Genomic DNA, 26,636 nt, shown 5'->3' on the forward strand with positions numbered 1-26,636 from the left:
AAGACCCGATAGTTGTTGGACGTACCCAGACTCTATAGATCTTTTTAGGACGGAGCTGTTTATTGTTACTAGAAAAAAAACACCGATGAACTGTTTCATTTTAAAACGTTATTTAATTCCAAACCATCTATCAACTTCTAACATAAACAGACATATATCCACATGCACTTGTTTGGGCGAGGCATATTTAGTACCAAAGGCAAATACAATCTTTCTTGTTATCGCAGGTAAATGACTGTGTCAATAACAAAATGCGATAAACGTTTCATCAAAAACCGAAATCTACCCCAACTTAGTACTTACCCACATGTCTGTCGGACTGAAAGGCCGTGGGGTACATACGGGTTCGTCATACACCTCTTCCAGACAAAGCAGTGGATCGGTACTGAGGCTGTCGTTATCGCTAACACCCGGACACGTTTCCTTAGCAACGACGTTGTCCAATAAGACAGTAGGGCATGTCGTCAGGACACGGTGTGTGCTGTCCTGGGATGCGACTACATTTCGGTTTTTCAGCGTACTTTTCCCAACAGAAGACGTCCGTTTGCCAGTCCCTTTCTTGCATCCATTCACGGACGACATTGGTACCAGTCCGGTCGAGTGTTTTGTTCTTTGATCAGGTATCTGTGACAGACTACTGTATGTATTGGTCGTACGCCAGTTGATTGAGATCAGCTGGGACCTTACAGTAATCGGGGCACTCTTTGGGGTCAAATAAATTGATTAGTCACCATTTGATCTGTGTCGCCTTAAAATTTATTTATATAATTAACCTGTTGTCCTTAGGTGATGTATATGCATTTCCATTAACGAAGTATTTTAAAAAAGTGTATCAAGTTCTGTGTTATAAGGAAAAGTTAACATTTTACACGAAATTTCCCCTGATCTGACCCGGTTTCCAGATGGGAAAGTTCATTGTCAATAAAATGCACGAGATGGACGAATCCATTTGAATTTCTGGTCCGTTACACCGGCACTTTGTCACGGTTGGCTGGTTTCTGAACAATGCCATCATTGCAAGGTTACAAAGTACAGTATCGTACTGTTAATGTTAGCTTGTGTTTCCTCTGGCCCTGACACCAGACTTGGACATTCTGATATTTTGCCTGAGTTTCCTCTGGCCCTGACAACAGACTTGGACATTCTGATATCTAGACCGAGTTTCCTCTCGCCCTGACACCAGACTTGGACACTCTGATATCTAGCCCGAGTTTCCTCTCGCCCTGATACCAGACTTGGACATATTGACAGCTACTAAATATCAGAAAGTCCAAGTCTGCATGGTGTCAGAGTCAAAGGAAACTCGGGCTTTATTAAGGTAAAGTCAGCTTATATTTGGTCGATCTACAAATACGCTCTCGGGATTTACACCTATTAGACGGGAGAAGTATGCATGCATGCTATCGGGCGTCGTTGGTCCGTTCGGCGTAACATTTGTTTGTCCGAATATCTTAAAAAAAAATTCTGCGATCAATTTAAGACTTGTTGTAAAGATTTATAATCATGATATATGTATCAGTTCCTGCACGTGTGGTGACCGTTCCATGGGGACAACGTGACGAATCGATAAGTACACGAGATAGTGACAATTTTGTTGTTGCAATGGGGCGGGGCGCCTTTTTACTATTATTTAGTGACGGCTACACTTTTAGTTTGGTTTAAACGTGATCTCACAAATTAGTCGTTTAGTGATAACGCTAAAACGATCAAGTTATTAAGAAAGTAAAACGTACCCCGCGTAGTATGGTACGTTTGTACTTACCGTGCTCTTGTAGTACACAGATGGATTTGTAGTAAACTCTTTCGTCATTCTGTGTCATTGAATGGGAAACGTATACCAAAGTCCCTGTTGAATGTACCACACTTGAAATTTAGTAAGCCTTCACATGTTAGAAGTATCATGGAATATTTGAAAAATTATATATGACGCATGATAAGAATCAACATATATAAAAAAGATATTGATATCGGTATATTATACTTTGTCGATGCTCTCGAAAGTGGTTATTTTACAACGAGGGCGCCCGACTTTTTGACGATGCTCCTGTATGACAGTCTAAGTCATCGTCGGATACCCACTACGCTAAGCTACACTTTAACCGTGGCCGTATCCGACGATGATGAATATATTATTTTAGTCTGAAGAATCATCGTGATGCGACGAAAGCGCTAGAGGCGTAGTGGCCAGCTTCCAGCTCCCTGCCCTGTCCGGGCCTCGAACTCATAACCTAAGGCACCAAATCCGCCTAGCCAGAAATACCCACAGCTTAAAAAAAAGAACGTGTCAATGGCGCAATGATGGTCGTCCCCATATCCTTACATGATCATTGTGGAAGTCGTCTATTAGATGATATGAATACACGGATCGCAATGTATTTACAAGCATGAATGCGAATTGTAAACATATATTATAAATATTCATCTCGGTACAACTACGACAGGAAATTAAAATCTTAACTTTCAGATCACCAACACTTAGTGCATAATGATACACTGTGCTAATGATTTGATGTATAACATAGTAACACAAATGACGAAGGAAGACAACTTTATGACTCGTGCCCTATATCACTGGTAAATATAATATAATAATACAGTAAATACATGTGTCAACAAAAACATAAAAAATAATTCTTTGTAACGCGTCGTAGTATCTGGTGTGTCCATTCCTTTGCTGTTATTTTATACGTTAGTCAACTCAATTCAATGCGATGTTGCTTCTGAATGTTTTTTTTCTGATTTGGCGTTTCAAGTTTGCAAACTGTATGAATGAACGGGACGGTATAGTGCTTGTTACACGACTATAACAACTTAAATTCTGTTTGTCCTAAAAAATATGAAATTATACTAAAAAGTATGTAATTAATAAAACATGAAGATTACAACGTCTCTTTCTAGCTCTGTAACGCTGGTTTTTGATAAGTTAAAAAGTTTAGAAGAAAGGTATTGACCAACTGCCCAATATGTACTATTTTATCATACGTTGGTGTTTCATTTGTTTACTACAGTGGCTGAAAAGACGAAAATTAACAAACCTTAAATTTCAAGATTTTAATGAAGAAAAATTAAGCCATTTCTATATAAAAAAAATGCTTGTTCGGTATATCGTTTATAATTTAAAATACATAATGTATGTAACTCGTCGTGCGATCGTTCAATATATACATATATATGTATAGTTCGAGGTCCGGTCAGGGCACGAGTCAAAAAGTTGTCTTCCTTCGTCATTTGTGTTGCTAAGTTATATATACTTTTAGTATTAGTAATACATGTATAAATTTGTTTTGAGCTGGCATTTTTTTTTTTTTATTATTAAATTTCCATAATATAGTGGGGTCGGTGACATTACTTATAATAATATTGATATATTTTCATAAAATGCAGGTCACTTCCCAGCTCACGGTAGTTTCAGTTTCAAAAGTTTTACAGCCTGAAATGAAAACCATTTTTTTTTTTTTTTTTTAATATTTGCGTGGGAGTCACAGTGCTCTCCCCTTGTTTACGCTACTTGCACCCACTAGATGTCGGCACTGGCAAAAGGGAGGAAGTCAACAACTGCACGCGTCGCCACTTTCATTTTCACATGTAGGTGATGTACCGGACATAGGCCTGTTAGTAAGCCATGTATGTATTTGTCATATCTAATGCTACATACTACGATAATGAAACCTGATCACGTAATGTCGAAATAATTAACCCGCTATGTCTGATTGATAAATGTTATACATGACACAAGACGCATCGTTATCAGATTAGCGACTGAATAGCTTACAGGCATTTAGTTCTAACAGTTGTACACGTGTAACATTTAGAGTAGTACATGTATCCGTATACGTACCCATAGCCTTTAGATAGCTTCCCATCTTAACCTCTTATCGGACATCGAAAGTTTATTTGTATCCCAATATTGATATATTTTGGTAGACTTGCTAAGGCCCGGCGATTTTATTTGGTGGGTGGTAGTGTTGGGAGGAGGCTAGGCCGAGTTTCCTCTAGCCTGTCTGGTGTCATGGCCAGAGGAAACTCGTGCTAGGATGAGGGCTATTGGGGGTGTATGGTTTCAACATTTTTCAAATGATGCTTGCATGTCGTTCATCAAGATTCAGATGTTAGACAGTTTACACACACGTCACAGGCATCTGAAGTTCTGACAGTAAACTGAGATATAATACCATATAAAAAATAAGAGTATCTATTAGATACTCTTATTTTTTATATGGTATTATATCTCCGTTAACTGTCAGAACTTCAGACACCTGTGGCTTACATGCTACTGTAAAATTAATTCCAGACTTGATGATATATAAATAATGTTTACTGACCACTTTGGCTTGCAAAGCACATTTTAGGGCTATTGGTTATTGTTGTTGATGATGATGCAGACAGAACGTTTGATCTTGAAATCAATATATATATAGAAAAGTAATAAATTCCTGGTTTGAATTGATGTTCTTTCATTTTGAGCTCATGCTTTTAAATTTGAACTTCCAATCACCAGTTGTTTTGTTTGGTTTATTTTGTTAATGTCCTACTACCAGCCAGGGTCATTCACCAGTGAACAGGTAGCTCAGCTGTTCAGAGCATCTAGTGAGGAGTTCTAGGGTGGTTTAAGTCTCAACCAAAAATGGGGGGCATAATTATATAATCTTCTGACTACTTTGGATAATGGATAAGTAGCTGTCTTGTTACATAAAATGAGCAGTTATCTGTATAGTATATGGTCATGTCACCACAATGAACTCATTTGAACTTATACATATGTAATTTTAGATTTCATAGAGGTAGCTATATAGCTTTATAGTTCACAAGGTTAGTAGCCACAAGGTTCCATGTGATTGGCTAATAACAGAAATTTAAAATGTCATATATCTCATTGGCATAAGTGACTATAGTAATGGAGGCCACAAGTCTTCATCACAACTTGTAGTTTCAGCATTAGCACTTCATTTGTAAACTTATTATCAAAAAAGGGTAACATAATTAATTCATTACAAATGAAAACTATAGTACATTCCAGTTAATCGGGTAATGCTTAATAGGGTATTTCGTTTATTGGGGTAAAAATTCAAAAACCAAAACCACTTTCTCTTGAATTATGTTTAAAAAAATTGTTTGTATTTGTATGTGTAAATCTATGGTACACATTTAAGTGTATGTTACAAATATGTAACTATAATTATAATAAACTACAATGTATCAATAGATCTAATATTAATGAAAATGTACTTATACTTATCAAGATTCATAAACTGGATTTTATTTTGTAGATCAGTGTGACTCATCTGTGTGACAGTATGACACTACAGATACTACATATACTGGGGCTGTCGATGATATTATACCACACACAGGCGACTGATGTGGATCCCAAAGGATATATACTGTATTGTCCTTGTATGGGTGAGCAGTTATTTTATATGTAACTAAATTATGTGTAAGATATATAGATAGATCAAGGTCCACATTAAAGCCTGAAAAGAAGTTGTTTTATTTTATCCAGCAATAAGTCAAATGCCTGGTAATAAATCCATCCATGTCTACTATATATTCTCAGGCGTTTCCCTGACGAAAGATCTCCTGTATCTTAGACACAGAAAAAAAACATGAAGGACTCCCAAACTAAATGTCTGTGTATCCTAAGGATGCATTGTAATTCAAAAATCTACCATAACAGTTGATTTCAATTGATACTTGTATTTTATTGTGTTTGTATTACTTAAGCCGACACTGTGTTATACCTGATGACCAACTTGGATGCTGTGACTGTTTTTCAAGATGATTTAAAAATGTCATGGGACCCCTCGATTTCTAAATGGGACTCCCAGTTTTAACATCCGAGAGTCAATGGGATCCTGCATAACAAAATTACAGGGAAAATCCAGATTCTTTTCCTCTATCCCATTCCAAGGTTTTATTAGCTATACCATCTGTCAGAGTGAAAGGAAGGGAAATAACTCCAATATATCAGAATGCGCTTTTAAATGTGTCATATAGACTGGCCACTAGACCCTAATTTCTTTTGTTTAGAATTGCTAAGCTAAATTCTAATTTCTTTTGTTAAAAACTGCAAAGCTAAATTGTAATATAAGATTATCTCCCCTTTGTTAGGTCATCTGACCCAAAGGGTCAGGATGACCTATAGTCATCGTGCTTCGTCCGTCGTCGTCCGCCGTGCGCCGTGCGCCGTCCGTAAACTTTTTCTTTCAAAACGCTACTCCTCCTTAACGCTTGGGTGGATTACTTCCAAATTTGGTTTGAAGCATCATTGGGGGAGGGCAATCATATTTTATATAAATGAGGCTGGTCTGACCCCTGGGGCCAGAAGGGCGGGGCCCCAAAAAGGGAACTTAGGTGAATATTGCTATAAAATCCTACTCCTCCTTTACCCTTGGGTGGATTACAACTAAATTTGGTGTGAAACATCATTGGGGGAGGGCGGTCATATTTTATATAAATGAAGTTGGTGTGACCCCTGGGGCCTGAGGGGCGGGGCCCCAAAAGGGGAACTTTGATGAAATTTTGCTATAAAATCCTACTCCTCCTTAACCCTTTAGTGGATTTCAACCAGATATGTTGTGAAACATCATTTGGGGAGGGCGGTCATATTTTGTATAAATGAGGCTAGTGTGACCACTAGGGCCTGAGGGGCGGGGCCCCAAATGGGGAACTTTGATGAAATTTTGCTATAAAATCCTACTCCTCCTTAACCCTTTAGTGGATTTCAACCAGATATGTTGTGAAACATCATTTGGGGAGGGCGGTCATATTTTATATAAATGAGGCTAGTGTGACCCCTGGGGCCTGAGGGGTGGGGCCCCAAATGGGGAACTTTGATGAAATTTTGCTATAAAATCCTACTCCTCCTTAACCCTTTAGTAGATTTCAACCAGATATGTTGTGAAACATTATTGGGGGAGGGTGGTCATATTTTATATAAATGAGGCTGGTGTGAGCCCTGGGGCCAGAGTGATGGGCCCAAAAAGGGAACTTTGATGAAATTTTGCTATAAAATCCTACTCGTCCTTAACCCTTTGGTGGATTTCAACCAGATATTGTGTGAAACATCATTGGTGGAGGGTGGTCATATTTTATATAAATGAGGCTGGTGTGGCCCCTGGGGCCAGAGGGGCGGGGCCCCAAAAGGGGAACTTTGATGAAATTTTGCTATAAAATCCTACTCCTCCTAACACCCATAGTGAATTATTACCAAATTTGGTGTGAAACATCATTGGAGGAGGACAATCATATTTTATATAAATGAGGCTGGTTTGACCCCTAGGGCCAGAGGGGCGGGGCCCCAAAAGGGGAACTTTGGTGAATTTTTGCTATAAATCCTACTTCTCTCTAACCCTTGGGTGGATTAATACGAAATATGGTGTGAAACATCCTTTGGGAAGGGTGGTCATATTTTATATAAACGAGGCTAGTGTGACCCCTGGGGCCTGAGGGGCAGGGCCCCAAAAGGGGAACTTTGGTGAATATTTGCTGTTAAATCCTAATCCTCCCTAACCTTTTGGTGGATTACAACCAAATTTGATGTGAAACATAAGGTGACGGCAATCATATTTTTTAATGAGACAGGTTTGACCCCTGGGGAAAAAAAGATGGGGCAAAAGGAGCGCTTAGGTTAAACATTTCTTAAAAATGCAATTCCTCCTTAATGCCTGAATTGATTACAACCATATTTAGTATGAAACATCATTGGGGAAAGGCAATCCTAATTGATATAAATGAGTCTTGTCTGACCCATTGGGACAGAGGGGCATGCCCCAAAAATGGGAACTTGGCTAAAATTTTGCTTTATGATGCTGCTCTTCCTGGTCAAGCTAAATGGATAAAAACCAAATTTGATCTAAAACATAACTGGCTGCGATAAATAATTTATGGTAATAATGCTGGATTGGGGTGTGTGTCCCTGCTGTAAGTGTAAGTGTTTGTCAGATGACCGTTAAGGCCCATGGGCCTCTTGTTTGAAACTCAGAATCCGCATATCTTAAGAGACCAAAATCACCAGCTTCATTTTATTCATGATTTTGATATCCTAGAGACAGGGTGCCTAGAATCCGACATATCCTAGCCACCAAAATCACAAAGCTCAATTATTTTTATGATTTTGATATTCTAGAGACGGGCCAGTCTATGTGTCATACAGTAAGTGCAATCCCTATTTTGAGTTTATATGTGGCAACCTAGCTTTCTTCCAGGGTTAATGGTACACATGTTTTGTTATACTTCCAGCACATCAGAAAAAGATGTGTTATATTATTCTAAATAAATTGGTTGGTAAATGTTTTTATTTTTGTACAAGTTTAATACATAGTGGCTGATGATCGAGAATTAAAGAAAATTAATAAAAACAAAATTAGTAATAAAACCAATCATCGATGACAATTTTGAAAAGGCAATTAATTGGAAATTGTTTGTAAATTTTGGCTTCTTGCCCAGTATTTATTTTTATAAATGTTACCAAAGCAAGAAGTATTTGACCTGATATTTTACTGATATATTTCTTGGTAATTTATAAACAATTAAGGAGAGCTAAATATCTTAACAACCGTTCAAAGCTTTATGTTCGGTATTAAATTATTGATAACGAGGCTTAGACAATCAATATACTTGAGACATATTAAAATTTTCTACAAAAGGACAATTCTGTGTTAAATTAAGAAAACAAAATAGAATGGATAATTGATGGATTTTGAGTTTCTAGTTACCCATCACTAAAGACAATCATGGCCTTATAGATATATAAATACATTATATTGTTAGCCTCTATTTAATGCCCTTCTTTGCCACTCCTTCACTTCTCCATATTTCCTCTGTTTGCTTGATGTTCATTAGATTATTCTCAGACCTATGTATACGTGTATGTTACAGGTAGATTTGGAAATCAGGCCGATCATTTCCTGGGAGCTCTTGGCTTTGCTAAGGCCTTAGACAGGACACTGGTATTACCACCATGGGTGGAATATCATTTTCCCAAACCAAAATCTGTAAGTATGAGAGGAGATTTAGAAGAACAACAAAATCTGATAACAAGAAATCATCTTTTTCTTTATCAGTAAAAAAAAAAAAAAAATTCCTTAGCAGTAATCTGTAAGAGTTGAGCAGAACAAATAAAATCAGATACAGTGTACAAGAAATTTATCTATTTAGCCTAGTAAACAACAAAGGTTTCAACTTTTGATTTGTGAGTATACATCCATTATTAATGGATACGATGTCCTATTTTCGTACATCCACCAGAATTTATGAGTATTTGTGGTGCATACATGTATTTATCTTTTGAATTTAAGTATGTTTCTTTTGTATGGGGCAAACAAATGTCTTCAGCCTTGTACTTTTGAAGTTATTACTTGAACAATTGATTATTTATTTATTTTTTTTTGTTTACATAAGCAGGGATCAATCACAACAGGCAAAGGAGACCTCTATGATAGATAGAAGAACCAACAAAGTGTCCTTTGTTTTTTGTGATTGACCCAACATATCTCTATAGTCTCCTTCAATCGACCTGCATACCTTCGGGTATCCGGGCATGGGATCCAGGGACCGATTCCAAGGATACACTATTACTGTGTTGGCTCTATCCCTCACTTCTTTTTTTTTTTTGCAGGTTCAGGTTCCATTTGACACTTACTTCAAAGTGGAACCTTTAAGGGCATATCACAGAGTCATGACAATGGAATATTTCATGAAAGAGCTAGCCCCTACTATCTGGCCCCCAAAGGACCGCACAGGTAACAATACTCAGTATAAAACTACCAAATTTATCCTCAAATAATCCTTTTTAGTATAAATTAAGGAGTGGGCTTATTTGTGAACCATTTTTAGCTGCCCATTTTAAAATTTATGCTTCTGCAAAAATCAAGAAAAGGGCTTGTTTGTGGATAAATATGGTAGCGTACAGTGAACTGGAAATTATATTTGTTCTTTTAATTTGCACATGCCCAATGGATTAGACCATCGTAGTTTGAAACATGCTAATTGAGACATTTTCTTAAGATACAAAAACACCTGCCAGAAACAGGAAATTTATTTCTGGGTTAAAAAAAAGTTGTTTATACAGCCATATATAACCCTGTGATAATTTCTAGAGTTAGTGAAAAATTAAGTAAGGAAGGATTGGGATACACAGGGAAAATTTATACACATAAAATTCTGTTGAAAATTTTTCATGAAATTTCATGTGAAAAAATGTTGCCTGTATGCAGGTTGACAAAAATATCTTTTATGATTAACACATGTTCAAAGATAAAAGGTAGATGTTTCTTAACTCCATAATTTAGAAGTACCCTTATAAACAGTATGCATATATTAAAAGATAAATTATGCTATTGAAGCCTAAGAATGATGACATTTAGCAAGATTGATCAACATTTGAGATATCTTTTTATTGATAAGATTCTTTGAAAGATTATATCACTAACCTGTTTCTACAGATATCCAGACGAGAACTTACAATACATCACTAAGCTAGAAAATATAGGACCTGCAATAATGTGTTGTCATTCAGCTTTTTGTCATGCAGCTTTTTGTCATTCAGCTTTTTGTCATTCAGCTTTTTAGGTCACCTGAGACGAAGTCTCAGTTGACCTATTGCAATCGCCTTTTGTCCAGCGTCGTCCGTCGTGCGTCGTAAACAATTTACATTTTCAACTTCTTCTTAAAAACTGCTGAACTAAATTAAATGAAATTTTACAGGAAGCTTCCATGGCTGAGGGTGAACCAAAATTGTGAATTATATGGTCCCCACCCCTCAGGGGCCTGAGGGGCAGGGCCAAAAAGGGTCAAATTGACTAAAACTTCAAAAATCTTCTTCTCTACTCTCAGATAAGGTGGAATCAAACACTCTTCATAGATGAAAGTGCCTTAAGGTGCTTTACCAAAATTGTGAATTTCATGACCCTGGGGTCTCATGTTTGCCCCTGGTTTACTATAGTTTATATAGGGAAATCACATTTTTGACTATTATTTGTTGGATTTGTATTGGAATTCATTCTAACTTGTATCAAATTATCAGCATGGGATGACACTTTGATGGTATGTACATGTACATGTTGGCCCTAGTTGACCCCCAGGGGCTGGTTGGCGGGGCCAAAAATGGTAAAATTTACAAAAATTTCAAAAATCTTCTTCTCTACTCTCAGATATGGTAGAATCAAATACTCTTCATAGATGGAAGGATCTTAAGGTGCTTTACCAAAATTGTGAATTTCATGACCCTGGGGTCTCACGTTTGCTCCTGGGGAGGGGGTAAACTTTACTATAGTTTATATAGGGAAATCACATTTTTGACTATTATTTGTTGGATTTGTATTGGAATTCATTCTAACTTGTATGAAATTATCAGCATGGGATGACACTTTGATGGTATGTACATGTTGGCCCTAGTTGACCCCCAGGGGCTGATGGGCGGGGCCAAAAAGGGTCAAATTGACTAAAATTTCAAAAATCTTCTTCTCTACTCTCAGATATGGTAGAATCAAATACTCTACATAGATGGAAGGATCTTAAGGTGCTTTACCAAAATTGTGAATTTCATGACCCTGGGGTCTCACGTTTGCTCCTGGGGAGGGGGTAAACTTTATTATAGTTTATATAGGGAAATCACATTTTTGACTATTATTTGTTGGATTTGTATTGGAATTCATTCTAACTTGTATGAAATTATCAGCATGGGATGATACTTTGATGGTATGTACATGTTGGCCCTAGTTGACCCCCAGGGGCTGATGGGCGGGGCCAAAAAGGGTCAAATTGACTAAAATTTCAAAAATCTTCTTCTCTACTCTCAGATATGGTAGAATCAAATACTCTACATAGATGGAAGGATCTTAAGGTGCTTTACCAAAATTGTGAATTTCATGACCCTAGGGTCTCATGTTTGCCCCTGGCAACATCCCTCCTTTATATAGGGAAATCACATTTTTGACTATTATTTGTTGAATTTTTATTGGAATTCATTCTAACTTCGTTAACATTATCAGCTTGGGATGACAGTTTGATGGTATGTACATGTTGGCCCTGACTGATCCCCAGGGGCTGATGGGCGGGGCCAAAAAGGGTCAAATTAACAGAAATTTTAAAAATCTTCTTCTTACAGCCCAAATAAGGTAGAATTAAATACTCTTCACAGATGGAAGGATCTTAAGGTGCTTTACCATAATTGTGAATTTCCTAGCCCTGGGGTCTTGCATTTGAGGGGATAAACTTTACTATAGTTATAGGGAAATCACATTTTTGACTATCATTTGTTTTATTTGTTTTGAAATTCATTCTTTCATTCAAATTTACTGAAATATTTCAAAAATCAGGTGACCGTTAAGGCCCATGGGCCTCTTGTTGTCTTTCAGCTTTTTGTCATTCAGCTACTTGTCATTCAGCTATTTTTGATGCAAGATTAGATTGAACATCATGTCCCTAGATATGATTGAGGGTAGAACTTTAATTTCTTAAGTATATTCTCATCTTGAAAACACATTTACAATAATTGAATTACTAACCATGGTGTTTGGCCAGGCAGCTAGGACAGAAGTTTCCGGGTTTGAAAGTAGCTAGGGTGTAGCCACAATGCATGCATATAAAACTTTGGGCAAATGAGATACAAAAACAACAGAATATTAAATGTTGATAAACTATAAATTATTTGTTTTTACAGTGATGTGTTACCAGGCTCGGCATGGCAGCTCTAATGGATGTAATGCTAAGGAGGGGAATCCTTTTGGTCCATTCTGGGATACCTTCAACATTGACTTCACAAGCTCCATATTTTACGGCCCTCTTGGCTATGATTTAATGAATCTCCACGAAATGAAAAGATGGAGAGACAAGTAAGCTCTCACTTACAGGAATCACTGGTGACGTAAATCTGGAGTGATACCAGAGTGTGTCAAAACATCCTAAAATAGTACCTTATGAGGCAAACCTCCTGGAGTATTTTTATGCGTCCATCAAATTTTTGATGTACATGTATTATGATATTCCGTCTTCCCTCCATTTGTCTGTCAACAATTTGTTAAAGTTTTGTGGCAGGTTTCTTTAGTGATCTACACTTAAGTCAGATAATGTGTTATTTTCTGGCATGACTGTTATTGTCGGGTCTAACAATGATGGTATGAAGTTAATTATATTATATTTAATTTTTCTTTGTTTTCATGGTAAATACTCAAATGTGATTGGTCGAAAAATTCTTTTCATTCTTCTATCAAAGAAATTCCGAGAATGGCGCGAAAAATGTGACGTCACAATACGACAATTGACGTTGCGTATTGATTTGAGAAAAAGAATCCCATTTAAAACCCGTAAAATTGTACATAAAACATGTTTTAAATTAGAAAATCATTTTCAAAAATTAATTATAAGCGTTGATGTAAATTAATTTTTAGTTTCATCGGGGTATGAAACAAATTTTGTATGCAAACTTCTGTAAGAATCCGCTATACGGATTCATACAGTTTGCAAACAAAATTTGTTTCATACCCCGATGAAACTAGAAAAAAATGACATCAATGCTTAAGTGAAAACAATTTTTTTTTTCAATTTTTCTGAATATTCAATTTCTATGGGTAAGTTTTGGAATGGGGCAAATCTTGTATCTGCTCATGGTGCTCATTTGGGTTAAGATTTCAAAGTCTATAACTGAACACAAAAAATGGAGACGAGGGACATGCAGGTATTGGTTTTTAATGTTTTAACTATTTTGTGTTTATAGATTATGTTTCTAGAGGAATATTTTATTTCCAGATATCCAGCGTCACAGTACCCTGTGTTGGCCTTTACAGGTGCCCCCGCCCCATTTCCTGTCCAATCTTACAATGTTCACTTACAACAGTACCTTAAGTGGTCTACCAAGGTGGACACCAAGGCAAACAAGTTCATCAAAGAGAACTTCCCAGAGGGAGCTTTTATAGGCATCCATCTTCGCCTTGGTTCAGACTTTGTAAGTTTAATAGTGATTTAGCGTAAATTCTGTTGTTGGATCCTGATAAAAACATACATACCTTAGAAGCAAGAAATATTATAAGTGTTACAAAAGACTTTTAATGTACTTTAAAAAGAAGAATCAACATAAGTCACTTACAAAGACTAATACTACACTTACAAAGCAAGAAAAACCTGGTTCATTCTTTATGGTGTATCCTCTACAGAAGAGGATTAAAAACTTTGAAATAAGAATAGGTTATCTCCCTTACATTACCAACTACAGATAAATGTTAACTAAGGTTATTAGATTATTGCACAGGGTCTCGACACATTCCTTTGAACCAGAATGAAAAATAAACTCCAGGGTCAGACCCCTAGATCAGTTATTATGGACAATTAAAATATCTAGGGGTCGGACCCTTTGGCTTGACAATATCCTTTTACCCAGAATGAATCATTTAACCCAAAGGTCAGATCTTGGGTCAGACCCTGGAATTAAATATTTCACTCTGTGCCATAGGAATGTGTCGAACCCCTGTGGGTTGTAAACGAAATAACCAGTAATTAATGTATATTTTACAGGTAAAAGCATGTGAGCACATGAAAGACAGTCCGTCCATGTTTGCTGCGGCCCAGTGTATAGGCTATGGAGGAGAGTATGGTAAAACTACTAAAGAGATGTGCTATCCTTCTGACGAAACTATAGTGCGCCAAGTAAAAAATGCTGTCAAACGCACCAAAGCTAAAGGTGTCTTTGTGGCTACAGATAGTCGTGATGTCATTGATAGAATGGCAAAGGCTATGAAAAATGTAAGTTACTGATTGTAATGACAAATTTTGTGTATACGTACTGAGGTTTATTAAGTAAGGAGTGTTTCTCGGCCTATAGTACAGGAAATACATGTACATTACTTCTTCTAGCATATCCTTTATTGGAGTATCTCATCATATAGTTCAGTATACAAATGTATATACATGTATCACTTCTAGCATATTCTTTATTGGGTCTTTGCTCAAATTGATAAGATATTTTGAGACATAAATACAGAATAAACCTAGGGGCTACTGCATGTATACTTACCTATTATGTATCATAATTCTCTGTACTGAGTTGACACAGATTACAGTTTTTCTCCTCTAATAATTCTCCCTTAGTGTAAAAGTTTAGTATAAAAGTTTTTTGTTGTTGTTGTTGTTTTTTTTTTTTTTGGGGGGGGGGGGGGGGGGGGGGGGTGATATTTGTGAACCACACTTTGTTAGCAGGTTCTTATTTAAGAGGAATATATTATTTGATATTCATTTTTTTGGGTTGAAGTTAAAAGTTATTTATCTTAGACCATGTTGTTGATTATATTCATACACATATATACTAAGTAAAGTTTCTTTGTCAAATCAACAAAAATAAAAATTTAAAAAAATATCTTATGTGGTATTGAGTATACCTAAAATCAGATTAATTATTATTATTGTTGGTACATAATTGTACTTCTATAAAGAGTTAAAATAACAACTGAATGTTCTTTTCTTGTTTCAGGTAAAATTTGCCAAGCTTTCAGAGCCAAATCCTCATGTAGATTTAGCAATTTTAGGGAGAGCTGACCACTTAATAGGAAACTGTATATCCACCTTTACGGCTTTCGCTAAACGTGAGAGAGACAACAATAACAAATCTTCAGAGTTTTGGGCATTTAAAAAGAAACAGCATGATGAGTTATGATAAAATTTATATAATATTCATTCAAAGAAACATTTCTGAGATGCTACTCTATTTTATACAACTTTACACTTTTATATATATCTGTTTTTCAATTCTTTTTAATTATAATAAAAATATAGATTTGACCTTTTATTCTGTTTTGCTTTTTGTAACGTATTGATCTGCTTTAAGGGCTATTGAGCTAATGCTGTACATGGCACATCATCTCTCTGGCTGTCGTAACTGTTTCCGTTTACTGTAAACATCTTCATAACAAAGAAGTGTGTAGACATAATATTGTCATACCACATGCTGCCATGAAAGGCTACAAAAAGTTTGTTCAAATGACTGGCATTGTAAGCCTGATTCAAGCTCAATATAATCAAACATCTAAACGGTTTCTTCTCATTAACAAGGAGGTTAGGAGACCTGATAAGAGGCCTGTAGTTTTGCCAAAATGAATGTCTCTAAAGTTCGTTGAAATGAATGACCTTGAACGGCCTCAGCCTACTTCCATGGCCACAGGGTTCAGAAGTGCTGAAATCATTAACTACTTAACTAAGTTTGTAGCTTTGTTCACTATGTGCTATATGCCCGGAACGTTAGTAGTGCTGAAACAGTCAATAAAACATATGAGGTATTGTAATTTGAATTATTCTCCAACATAAGAGATTTGGACTTGATGAAAAACCCTGATAAATAACAAGACAGTTGTAAAGAGGCTCTTGAAGCTTTTCTAACAGACATCACAACTGCTGGAAGAACACCTGACAATGTAAAACAGAACTACGATTATACATATACAGCCACTTTCCTCAGAAGTTGCTGCAAGAAATTTTCTCTGGAGAAATGATGGCGCCAAGGTATTGAGATTGTTCCAGCTAACTAATTTACTAATGACCATATATTTTTATAGTTTACTGAACATGGAGATAGAAGAATCACTGCTGTTTAGGATACGGAATATCACGGGCATTCGGTTTTTGGCAGATGAAATACCATATGTTCAGTGACCCAGGCGCCTGTGAAGAACACAACAATTTTTATCATTACAATATTCAAGATATGGTCTTGATATTGTGACCTTCACCTTAAGTAATGGACTTCTCATTTGATAAAATTTTACCAGTTTAATTTTCAAAGGATAACTGAACTTTTATCCTATGAGTCATGACATTGGCTTGTAGTCAGATGACTAAGTACTGGCCAACTTTAATGTCTAAGAAAAATATTTACCAGAAAAAATATTCAACATTCGACCTTGAAGTATCAATGCCATCTTTGATAGTCCCTATCTGTCCGTCTCGTCCCATCTGGCTTCTGTGCTTCATCTTGTCCGGGCTCTATCTCCTATACTACCTGTAATTTGAACTTCATACTCGGGTCATGGGTTCAATAAAGTAAGGTGAACGTGGTATGTCATAACTCTGGCCAACATTTTTTACCTTTGATTTGCATCAATGTTTGGGCTTGATCTGCTGCTCGCCTTGTCACAGGAACTTCTAACTTGGGGAATGGTTCATCTACTCCAACAATGTAACTTAGAGAATAACACCACGAGAAACTATGACGGGTGCCATGTCGGTTGGCGTTGGAACCAAAAATAGCCAGAGATATATAGCTAGCTGAAGTAAGGTTCGATCATCATCTTACAGAACTTCAGGTTCGCTTGCATTGAACGTCTGATAGCGCTCACTAAGGTCAGTAATATTTCTGAATTCATTCGCATCAATACCACAAACTTCAATTTGAATGTGGTGGGTCTAGATCTGGCAGATAATCAGTGTGTATAGAATTAGTTCCAAGCAAATTCATTGTATATCTGTAGTCGTGACGATGTATTTAAATTCACACTTTTGGAAACTGTAATTCGCTGAATTAAATGTCTTGTTTTGTAATATTTTATATTACAAGATCTATTTATAGTAAGAGTGACATTGAACTCTGAACCTGAAAGCAATCCCTGTGCAGAAGCAATGAAATTGGAGTACAATTTGAGTTACAGATTTACAGCTCGTGCTGACATCAGTACAGGTCAACAAGAGCCTCATGTAGCCAATTGCAAGCTAATGTACTTACACGTACATTGACCCTTACCTGTTTTACTGGTCACACCTGATTGGCTGTATATAGTGCTTTATTACACTGATAGTCTATAAATCATAGGCACATGTACATCTGGTAATGCACGTTCAACATCCATAGTTAAAATCCAACATCCTCTATAGAACTACATGTACACATCAAGGATATTCGATTTTACCTCTAGATGTTTATTATCATATATAAGTGCCTATGTCTAAATGTATTACGTAAACTACTTCTGCGACTAATAGTACACTATGATATTAGTTTAAACACAGTGCACCACCACTTAGGTGGTGAAGTTAGTCAAACTCTACTGTACTGTACTTTTCAGTACAATTACAAAGTGGCGGGAGCGACTGGTCCATCGTAAGTGTCATTTTGTTGCTACCTGTAGCACAGAAATTCATTATGCAAATACGAATTAAGAATCATGAAAACAAAAACAAAAACAAGATGGCCTGTATCACTGACTTGGTTTTTACCTGCTATGGTTACGGGAAAGGGATCTCAACTGCTTGGGCAAAGATAAAACCTAGAAGCAAAGTCTAGACTTTGTAGGGATGTGGAAAGACCCCAGGGATTGTTTTTACAATATACAACATGATTGTGTTTAAATCAATTAAGATCCCTGATCTTATTTTTACATCAGGATTGCGTTTACCTCTTTATGACAAGCACTGCTCATGCATATTGTGATGAAGGAATCAAGTCCCTAGGGGCTGGGAAAGACGACCTAAGGGCCTATTTTTACATCATCTGTGATTGTATGTACATTGTATCTGCATGGTTGTAGGCCGGGGTTTCAAATATATAACAAAGAAACTTAGTCCGTAGGGGTAGAGGAAAAGGACAATTTTCACAACATGATTGTGTTTATCTCTTGGTGCCCAGCAATGCTATATATGGTATATGTGGTGAGAATCTAAATGGTTTCAAAGATGAAAAAAGACGTTCATGGCAATGCAGCCAAATTGCTCCCTTTCGGCCCTGCCCCTCTGCCCCATGGGAGTCAGCTGGGCCATTTGTAGCTTTTTGAATCCCAATCCCACAAATGCTACCAGACAAATATGAGTAATATATATTGAAATTCCGGAGAATTAGCTGTTTGTAGCAATATGGGTAAATTGATCCCTTTTGGCCCTGCCCCTCAGGCCCCTGGGGGTCAGCCCAAACATTTCTATCAATTTTAATTCCAGCCACCAAGGGATATTACCATGGGAGTAAAAATATCATAAATTGCTTAGTTACAGAGAAGACGTTATAATATCACTGTAAAAGTTCAAGGAGTAGTAGTGTGCAGCCAGCCGGGATCGAACCCGCGACCCTCGGCTTACTGGTCCGCCGCCCTAACGACTGAGCTAAAAAGAAATTTCCCCTAGCCGGAAGCTAGAAGGCGACCATCCAACTATGTACAGTATCTAATTAAAACCCGGCCTGCTACATCACTATTGCCAAATTGACCCCTTTTGGCTCCGCCCCTCAGGCTCCCTTGGGGTCCGCCCTACCATTTGTACAATTTTGAATCCACGCCCCATAACAATGTTACCAGATAAATATGAACGATATCCATTGCTTAGCCTCAGTCGTTTATATCAATTTTAATTTAGAGAAATTGACTCCTTTTGACCCCGCTCCTCAGGCCCCCTTTGGGTCAGCCCCACCATTTGTACAATTTTGAATTCCTACCCCCTTATGAAGCTACCAGTCAAATTTTGCTTAATTCCAATCAGCGGTTATGAAAAAGAAGAGGCCCATGGGCCTTAACGGTCACCTGAGATTTGAAATATTTCAGTTAATCTAATTTACCCTTTTTGGCCCCACCCATCAGCCCAAGGGGTCAGTCAGGGCCAACACGTGTATATCATTAAGCTGTCATCCCATGCTGATGATTTTAAGAAAGTTAGAATGAATTCCAATAGAAATCAAATTATTGTCAAAATGTGATTTCCCTAAATAAACTAAAGAAAAGTTTACCCTCTCCCTAGGGCCAACGTAAGACCCACTTGGGTCATGAAATTCACAATTTTGGTAAAGCACTATAAGACCCTTCCATCCATGAAAAGTATTTGATTCTATCTTATATGGTGCACATGTAGACAAGGTTTATATGCCTGGTGAACGTGTGTATGTACATGTATTGAAGGGGAGTGTCGCGTGTGAGGTCACATATACCTGTGGTTAACCTGCGGGAGTAGGTATTAATCACAGGTATGTTTGTAAGAAGATGTCCCATTGACAACTGACCGACGGACAGTATACATGTATGACTGATCACATGTTTTTCTCATCTACCCTCGGCTCTGCCCAAATATCCCTCCTAGCACTTCCCACCAATATAGCATTATATATATACATAATACGCCGGGACTCTCAACAGTCTAGCTGGTTGTGATCTGATGTAGCTTGTATATGTCTGTGAAGACTATAAATATATACATTTATTTCAACTTTTTTTGTTTTCGTGTATAGTTATTTCGTATTCGTCTGTAATTGTTATATGGTGAGTTCGTATTTGTTATAGGTTTTTGTATGTGTCGATTAAAGATAGAAAGAACCCTGACTCTTGAGTTGTCTGTGTCCTGGCTCTACATGCATGGCTATTGAGAAGTATAGATTTTGAAATTTCAGTCAATTTGTCCCTTTTTAACCCTGCCCGTCCACCCCTTGGGGTCAGTTTGGGCCAACATGTGTTACCATCAAACTGTTATCCCAAGCTGAAAAAGTTAACCAGGTTAGAATGCGTTCCAATACAAATCCAACAAATAACTCGAAAATGTGATTCCCCTATATAAACTATAGTAAAGTTTACCCCCTCCCCAGGGGCAAATGTGAGACCCCAGGGTCATGAAATTCACAACTTTTGTAAAGCACCATAAGACCCTTCCATGTATGAAGAGTGTTTGATTCGACCATATCTGAGAGTAGAGAAGAAGATTTTTGAAATTTCAGTAAATTTGACCCTTTTTAGCCCCGCCCATCAGCCCCTCGGGGTCAGTCAGGGTCAACATGTGCATACCATCAAACTGTTATCCAATGCTGATAATGTTAACCAGGTTAGAATGGATTCCAATACAAATTTAACAAATAATAGTAAAAAACGTGACTAAGCTTACATAGTAAAGTTTACCCCCTCCCCAGGGGCAAACGTCAGACTCCAGGGTCATGAAATTCGCAATTTTGATATAACACCATTAGACCCATCTACGAAGAGTATTTGATTCAACCATATCTGAGAGTAGAGAAGAATTTTATTGCATTTGTTAAAACGGTTTTGGAGAAGAAGTCGAAAATGTAAATTGTTTACGGACGCATGACGGACGAGCACGACGACGGACAAAAGGCGATTAACAAAGTATAGGTCACTTTAAAATTGAGACTTCGTCTCAGGAGTCAGGTGACCTAAAAAATAAATTGTTGACGGACGACGGATGCCACTGTATGGCTTTTCCGAAGGGTTCTGGTGTTAATAATGATATCTAAGCTCACCATGACGAGTGAAGTTCACCTTGGTCCTTCAGACCACGTGCACGTGATACAGTCACGTGTGCTCATGATCAGGTGACCGTTTCTGTATCCGGAATTTCCGTATGAGAAGGCAGTTCGCCGCTCTAATTTTAGATATTACGTACCTTGTGGGCGTACTCTCATTTAGCGGTCGGAGCCAAAATATTTGGTAGTGGTATTAACACAGTTTTATGTCAAAAACTGCAGTATTTATTTTATCTATGCATTTTAATATATTTAACCTATAAACAAAATCATACTGTACATTAGTTGACACGGAATCTTTGCGTCAAGCATTAAAACTTAAAACCTAGCGATGTCGATTCACCCGTCTAAATAAGAACTACGGTCATATGACAATGTTTACATAAAGCCCCTAGATCTGATCTACCCGAGATATAGGACAGGTTGCATAAACAAGTCAGACCGGCAAGCATGAAGGTTGTGTTCAGTCTCCTGGCGTTTTGCCTCATTGTCGTCCTGTGCGATGGCTGTTGTGTCCCAAAGCAATGGGAAGCCATTGAAGGAATTATCACAGGGATTGACGAACGAGGAAAAGGCAACTTAGAAGAGGTGACTAGATCTATAATATAGCGTCTACAGTAGTTGAAATACAAAAGGTCACCAGACATGGTTTTTGGTATTGTCAACTGGGTCAGAGGAAACTCGGACAAGGATATAATATTATTTAAGATGTGTCAGAACTAATGAACCTTTAATACTAATACAGTACTTTGGCCACAGGGGCAAGAAAGATTAAGAATTTGTTCTGGTTATCAGAGATAAGTCTGTTGTAATTTCAATTTTATGTTTAACTGGATCGCGATATATCCCTATCGTAAGCCTACAGGGTATAGGGCGCCGTTTTAGTATTTATCTACAAAATGTGATATCACTAATTCTATTTATGAGATCACTTAATGAATTAATGATATCACTAAATATAATTAATGACATCACTAATTCGAATCAATGATATCAGTAGTTTGAATGAATGATATCACTTATTCCTGAAAGTAATGATTTAAATAACTTGAATTAGTGATATCATTCATTCGAATAAGTGATATCAGGAATTAATTTAGCGATATCACTAATATGAATTATTGATATCAATAAACCCATTAATTGATATCATTAAATATACAGAATTAATTATATCATTATTTCGAATTATTTATATAATTAATTCAAATTATTGATATCATTAATTTGGAGCCACAGTAAATAATTATTCACCCCATTTTGTGCAGGATAACAATTAAAACCAAAATGGACGATAGACAGCAATATTGCTACTTGATATCCGACAAAAGATAATTCAGGGGTAATGTTGTTTTGACAATGATGTGGATAGCAATCAAATTTTCAAAGTTCTCTGTCCAAGTGCAGTGGAGACCATCACCTCCATATAAGCTGGTGCCATGCGTATCTTTCCACCGTTCCGGAAAAAAACCCCACATGCCATTCCACGAGAATGAGAATCGCCATTTTGGACATAGAGGGAGAAGTCATTTAAAAAAAATGAAAAATTAATGATATAATTAATTTAAATTATAGATATCATTAATTCGAATTATTGATATCAATAAATGAATTAATTATATCAATAAATATTTAATGATACATTTATTGATATCATTAATTTGAATTATTAGTATCATTAATTCAAACTATTGATATCATTAATTAATCTATTGATATCAATAATTCAAATTAGTGATATCTATAATTCAAATTGATGATATCACATTTTGTAGATAAATACTAAAATGGCACCCCATAATATGGGCATGTCTACATACAATAGTCTCAAAAAATGAATAAAAAAACAAAACAGAAATACTTTATATATACTGGTAGGTATTTCTGGCTGTTTTTCATAGACCTAAGACATGTCCTTGTGGATAGCTCTTGTGATTGTAGGTTTAATTGGATCCTCAGTAAAAATTGTATCTTGTCCACAGGTACATGTACAAATATGAGGATAGAGTGTGATTTTTAGCCCACCATCATCAGATGGTGGGCTGTTCAAATCGCCCTGCGTCCGTGGTCCGTCGTCCGTCCGTCCGTCCGTCCCTCCGTCCGTCCGTCCGTCCGTCCCTCCGTCCCTCCGTCCGTAAACAATTTTTGTTATCGCTATTTCTCAGAAAGTACTGAAGGGATCTTTCTCAAATTTCATATGTAGGTTCCCCTTGGTGCCTAGTTATGCATATTGCGTTTTGAGACCAATCGGAAAACAAAATGGCCGACAGGCAGCCATCTTGGATTTTGACAATTGAAGTTTGTTATCGCTATTTCTGAGAAAGTACTGAAGGGATCTTTCTGAAATTTCATATGTAGGTTTCCCTTGGTGCCTAGTTATGCATATTGCGTTTTGAGACCAATCTGAAAACAAAATGGCCGACAGGCAGCCATCTTGGATTTTGACAATTGAAGTTTGTTATCGCTATTTCTGAGAAAGTACTGAATGGATCTTTCTGAAATTTCATCTGAAGGTTCCCCTTGGTGCCTAGTTATGCATATTGCGTTTTGAGACCAATCGGATAACAACATGGCCGACAGGCAGCCATCTTGGATTTTGACAATTGAAGTTTGTTATCGCTATTTCTGAGAAAGTACTGAAGGGATCTTTCTCAAATTTCATATGTAGGTTCCCCTTGGTGCCTAGTTATGCATATTGCATTTTGAGACCAATCGGAAAACAACATGGCCGACAGGCAGCCATCTTGGATTTTGACAATTGAAGTTTGTTATCACTATTTCTGAGAAAGTACTGAATGGATCTTTCTGAAATTGCATATGTAAGTTTCCCTTGGTGCCTAGTTATGCATGATGTGTTTTGAGACCAATCTGAAAACAACATGGCCGACAGGCAGCCATCTTGGATTTTGACAATTTAAGTTTGTTATCACTATTTCTGAGAAAGTACTGAATGGATCTTTCTGAAATTTCATATGTAGATTTCCCTTGGTGCCTTGTTATGCATATTGCGTTTTGAGACCAATCAGAAAACAACATGGCCGACAGGCAGCCATCTTGGATTTTGACAATTGAAGTTTGTTATCACTATTTCTGAGAAAGTACTGAATGGATCTTTCTCAAATTTCATATATAGGTTTCCCTTGGTGCCTAGTTATGCATATTGCGTTTTGAGACCAATCTGAAAACAACATGGCCGACAGGCAGCCATCTTGGATTTTGACAATTGAAGTTTGTTATCGCTATTTCTGAGAATGTACTGAATGGATCTTTCTCAAATTGCATATGTAAGTTTCCCTTGGTGCTAGTTATGCATGTTATGTTTTGAGACCAATCTGAAAACAACATGGCCGACAGGCAGCCATCTTGGATTTTGACAATTTAAGTTTGTTATCACTATTTCTGAGAAAGTACTGAATGGATCTTTCTGAAATTTCATATGTAGGTTTCCCTTGGTGCCTAGTTATGCATATTGCGTTTTGAGACCAATCAGAAAACAACATGGCCGACAGGCAGCCATCTTGGATTTTGACAATTGAAGTTTGTTATCGCTACTTCTGAGAAAGTACTGAATGGATCTTTCTCAAATTTCATATGGAGGTTTCCCTTGGTGCCTCGTTATGCTAATTGCATTTTGAGATCAATTGGAAAACAATATGGCCGACAGACCGCCATCTTGGATTTTGACAATTGAAGTTTGTTATCTCTATTTCTCAAAGTACTGAATGGATCTTTCTCAAATTTCATAAGTAGGTTCCCCTTGGTCCCTTGTATTGCATTTTTGGACCAGTCTGTCCTGAAAAACAACCTGGCAAACAAACAGCCATTATCGTTAAATCTCAAGTTTCTTATATAGCTAGGATTCCCTTGTTTGAAAAGTACCGGAGGGATGTCTCAATTTGCACAGATTAGTAAAATGAAGGGAAAAGTAGAGAAAAGATCAATCTGACATGGAACCTATGAAGATCATTCAATGGTGGGCGCCAAGATCCCTCTGGGATCTCTTGTTAAAAATTAAATGTGGTAAGAAGAGAATAAGAGGATAAATCTTTTTATAACAATATGATTAATCTTGAATATCATTCAACGTATACATAGTGGCCCGTCTCACACATTAATTATAAATTGCATTGTCAAGCCCCTGTGTCTTTGATCAGGTTAATATCCGTCACAGGCTTCATAAAGACTGGTGTCAGAACCAGAGGAATCCCTGGATAACCTTAATCATAAATCAAACACAGGAGGGTGAATCTACCTCAGTAATCTCAGAAACTCGATGCAAACTGAAAATTTAACCAGTGGGATCTTTTTAAAATTTCAGACATGCTTGTTCCTTATGGAACCTTAATAAATCGCTGTTACAATATAACCTGGGCCTCTCTTACCTCTGTTCAAACAAAGTCTTAATCATCAATGAAGTAATTGTGATCAACTCTGTTTAGATTGAAGAAGACCCTGCCATTAAATTAGGGGACTGATCTGAAACCAAGATGGCCGAATGTCGGTCATCTTGGATTTTGATTTTTGAAAATTGTCAGAACTATATCTCAATACAGAATTTCTGAATTTTTAGCAGTATGTTCCTAAGGGTTATATTTATAGCTTGTAAGGAAATATACAATGTACATTTTGTATTACATTTTGCAATCAATGAAAAACCAAGATGGCCAGCAGGAAGCAATCTTAGATTTTGAGATTTGAATCTTTTATACGAGAGATTTTCCTGAAATTTCATCACTGTTTCATGTGCTCTCCATAATGTGTAAAGATACATTGCTGTTTGTTGGCCACCTCGTTTTTTGTTTAATTTGCTTGCATGTTTTATTTGTTTTTGTTCAATTGAAGTGTGTTGTCACTATAACAAAGAAAGTTCTCTCTTGATGTTTTTGACTAAATCTCATGTGTAACTCTTTGATCGTGACGTCGACCCTTTTGGGAATTATCAGAAGAAATGTCTAGTCATGTAAACATATTTTTTTCAGTAATTATATAGATTATGTCATTAAATCTAGAAAAGGTAAGTAATAAATGGAACAGATTAATGTCCATTACAGTAATAACATTGCAATTGTCTGTTTTTTGGTCATTTGGTTTGAGATTAACATAATTACCATACTACCTGACAATTGACTTGGGTGATAATTATAATCCAACAGAAGGTCCAGGAAAGCACAAAACACGAAAAACTCATTTTATCTACTTCCCTGTAAGCTTCCTCGTATGTTATATATAATGTACCAGTAAAAACATAGCGTAACCCGGTTCTTCCTCGTTATGTTATAATGAATGTCCAGTCTATTTATACATACATGCGTACACCGCGTCTTCCTCGTATGTTATATATAATTTGTACCAGTATAGTAGGTAACCCGTCTTCCTCGTTATGTTATATATAATGTGTACCAGTATACATACATAGCGTACACCGTCTTCCTCGTAT

General features: G+C 36.9%; 2 protein-coding genes across 4 annotated transcripts in view; both read left to right on the forward strand.

The window, feature by feature from the left end:
* The first annotated feature begins 462 nt into the window (after positions 1-462).
* Positions 463-15,773, forward strand: LOC117321949 (GDP-fucose protein O-fucosyltransferase 1-like). 3 transcript variants are annotated; one of them, XM_033876583.1, is made up of 8 exons: positions 463-620; positions 5,268-5,400; positions 8,878-8,993; positions 9,617-9,740; positions 12,662-12,833; positions 13,747-13,942; positions 14,509-14,736; positions 15,461-15,773. In XM_033876583.1, exons 1-8 carry the CDS (start codon positions 492-494, stop codon positions 15,641-15,643), a joined length of 1,281 nt encoding a protein of 426 aa, XP_033732474.1. In that variant the 5' UTR covers positions 463-491; the 3' UTR covers positions 15,644-15,773. The 3 variants fall into 3 exon arrangements, with proteins under 3 accessions (XP_033732474.1, XP_033732475.1, XP_033732476.1); XM_033876584.1 differs by lacking the exon at positions 463-620 and adding an exon at positions 3,483-3,624; XM_033876585.1 differs by lacking the exon at positions 463-620 and adding an exon at positions 3,483-3,585.
* Positions 15,774-21,573: 5,800 nt separating this feature from the next.
* The window catches only part of LOC117321950, a gene marked incomplete in the record, with an annotated part of 6,690 nt that continues 1,627 nt past the window's right edge, over positions 21,574-26,636 (forward strand). The window contains 1 exon segment of the mRNA XM_033876586.1: positions 21,574-21,787. Within this exon segment, the coding sequence (XP_033732477.1) occupies positions 21,650-21,787 (138 nt within the window).

Source organism: Pecten maximus, chromosome 2 (genome assembly GCF_902652985.1).
Source record: "Pecten maximus chromosome 2, xPecMax1.1, whole genome shotgun sequence".
Classification (NCBI taxonomy): domain Eukaryota; kingdom Metazoa; phylum Mollusca; class Bivalvia; order Pectinida; family Pectinidae; genus Pecten; species Pecten maximus.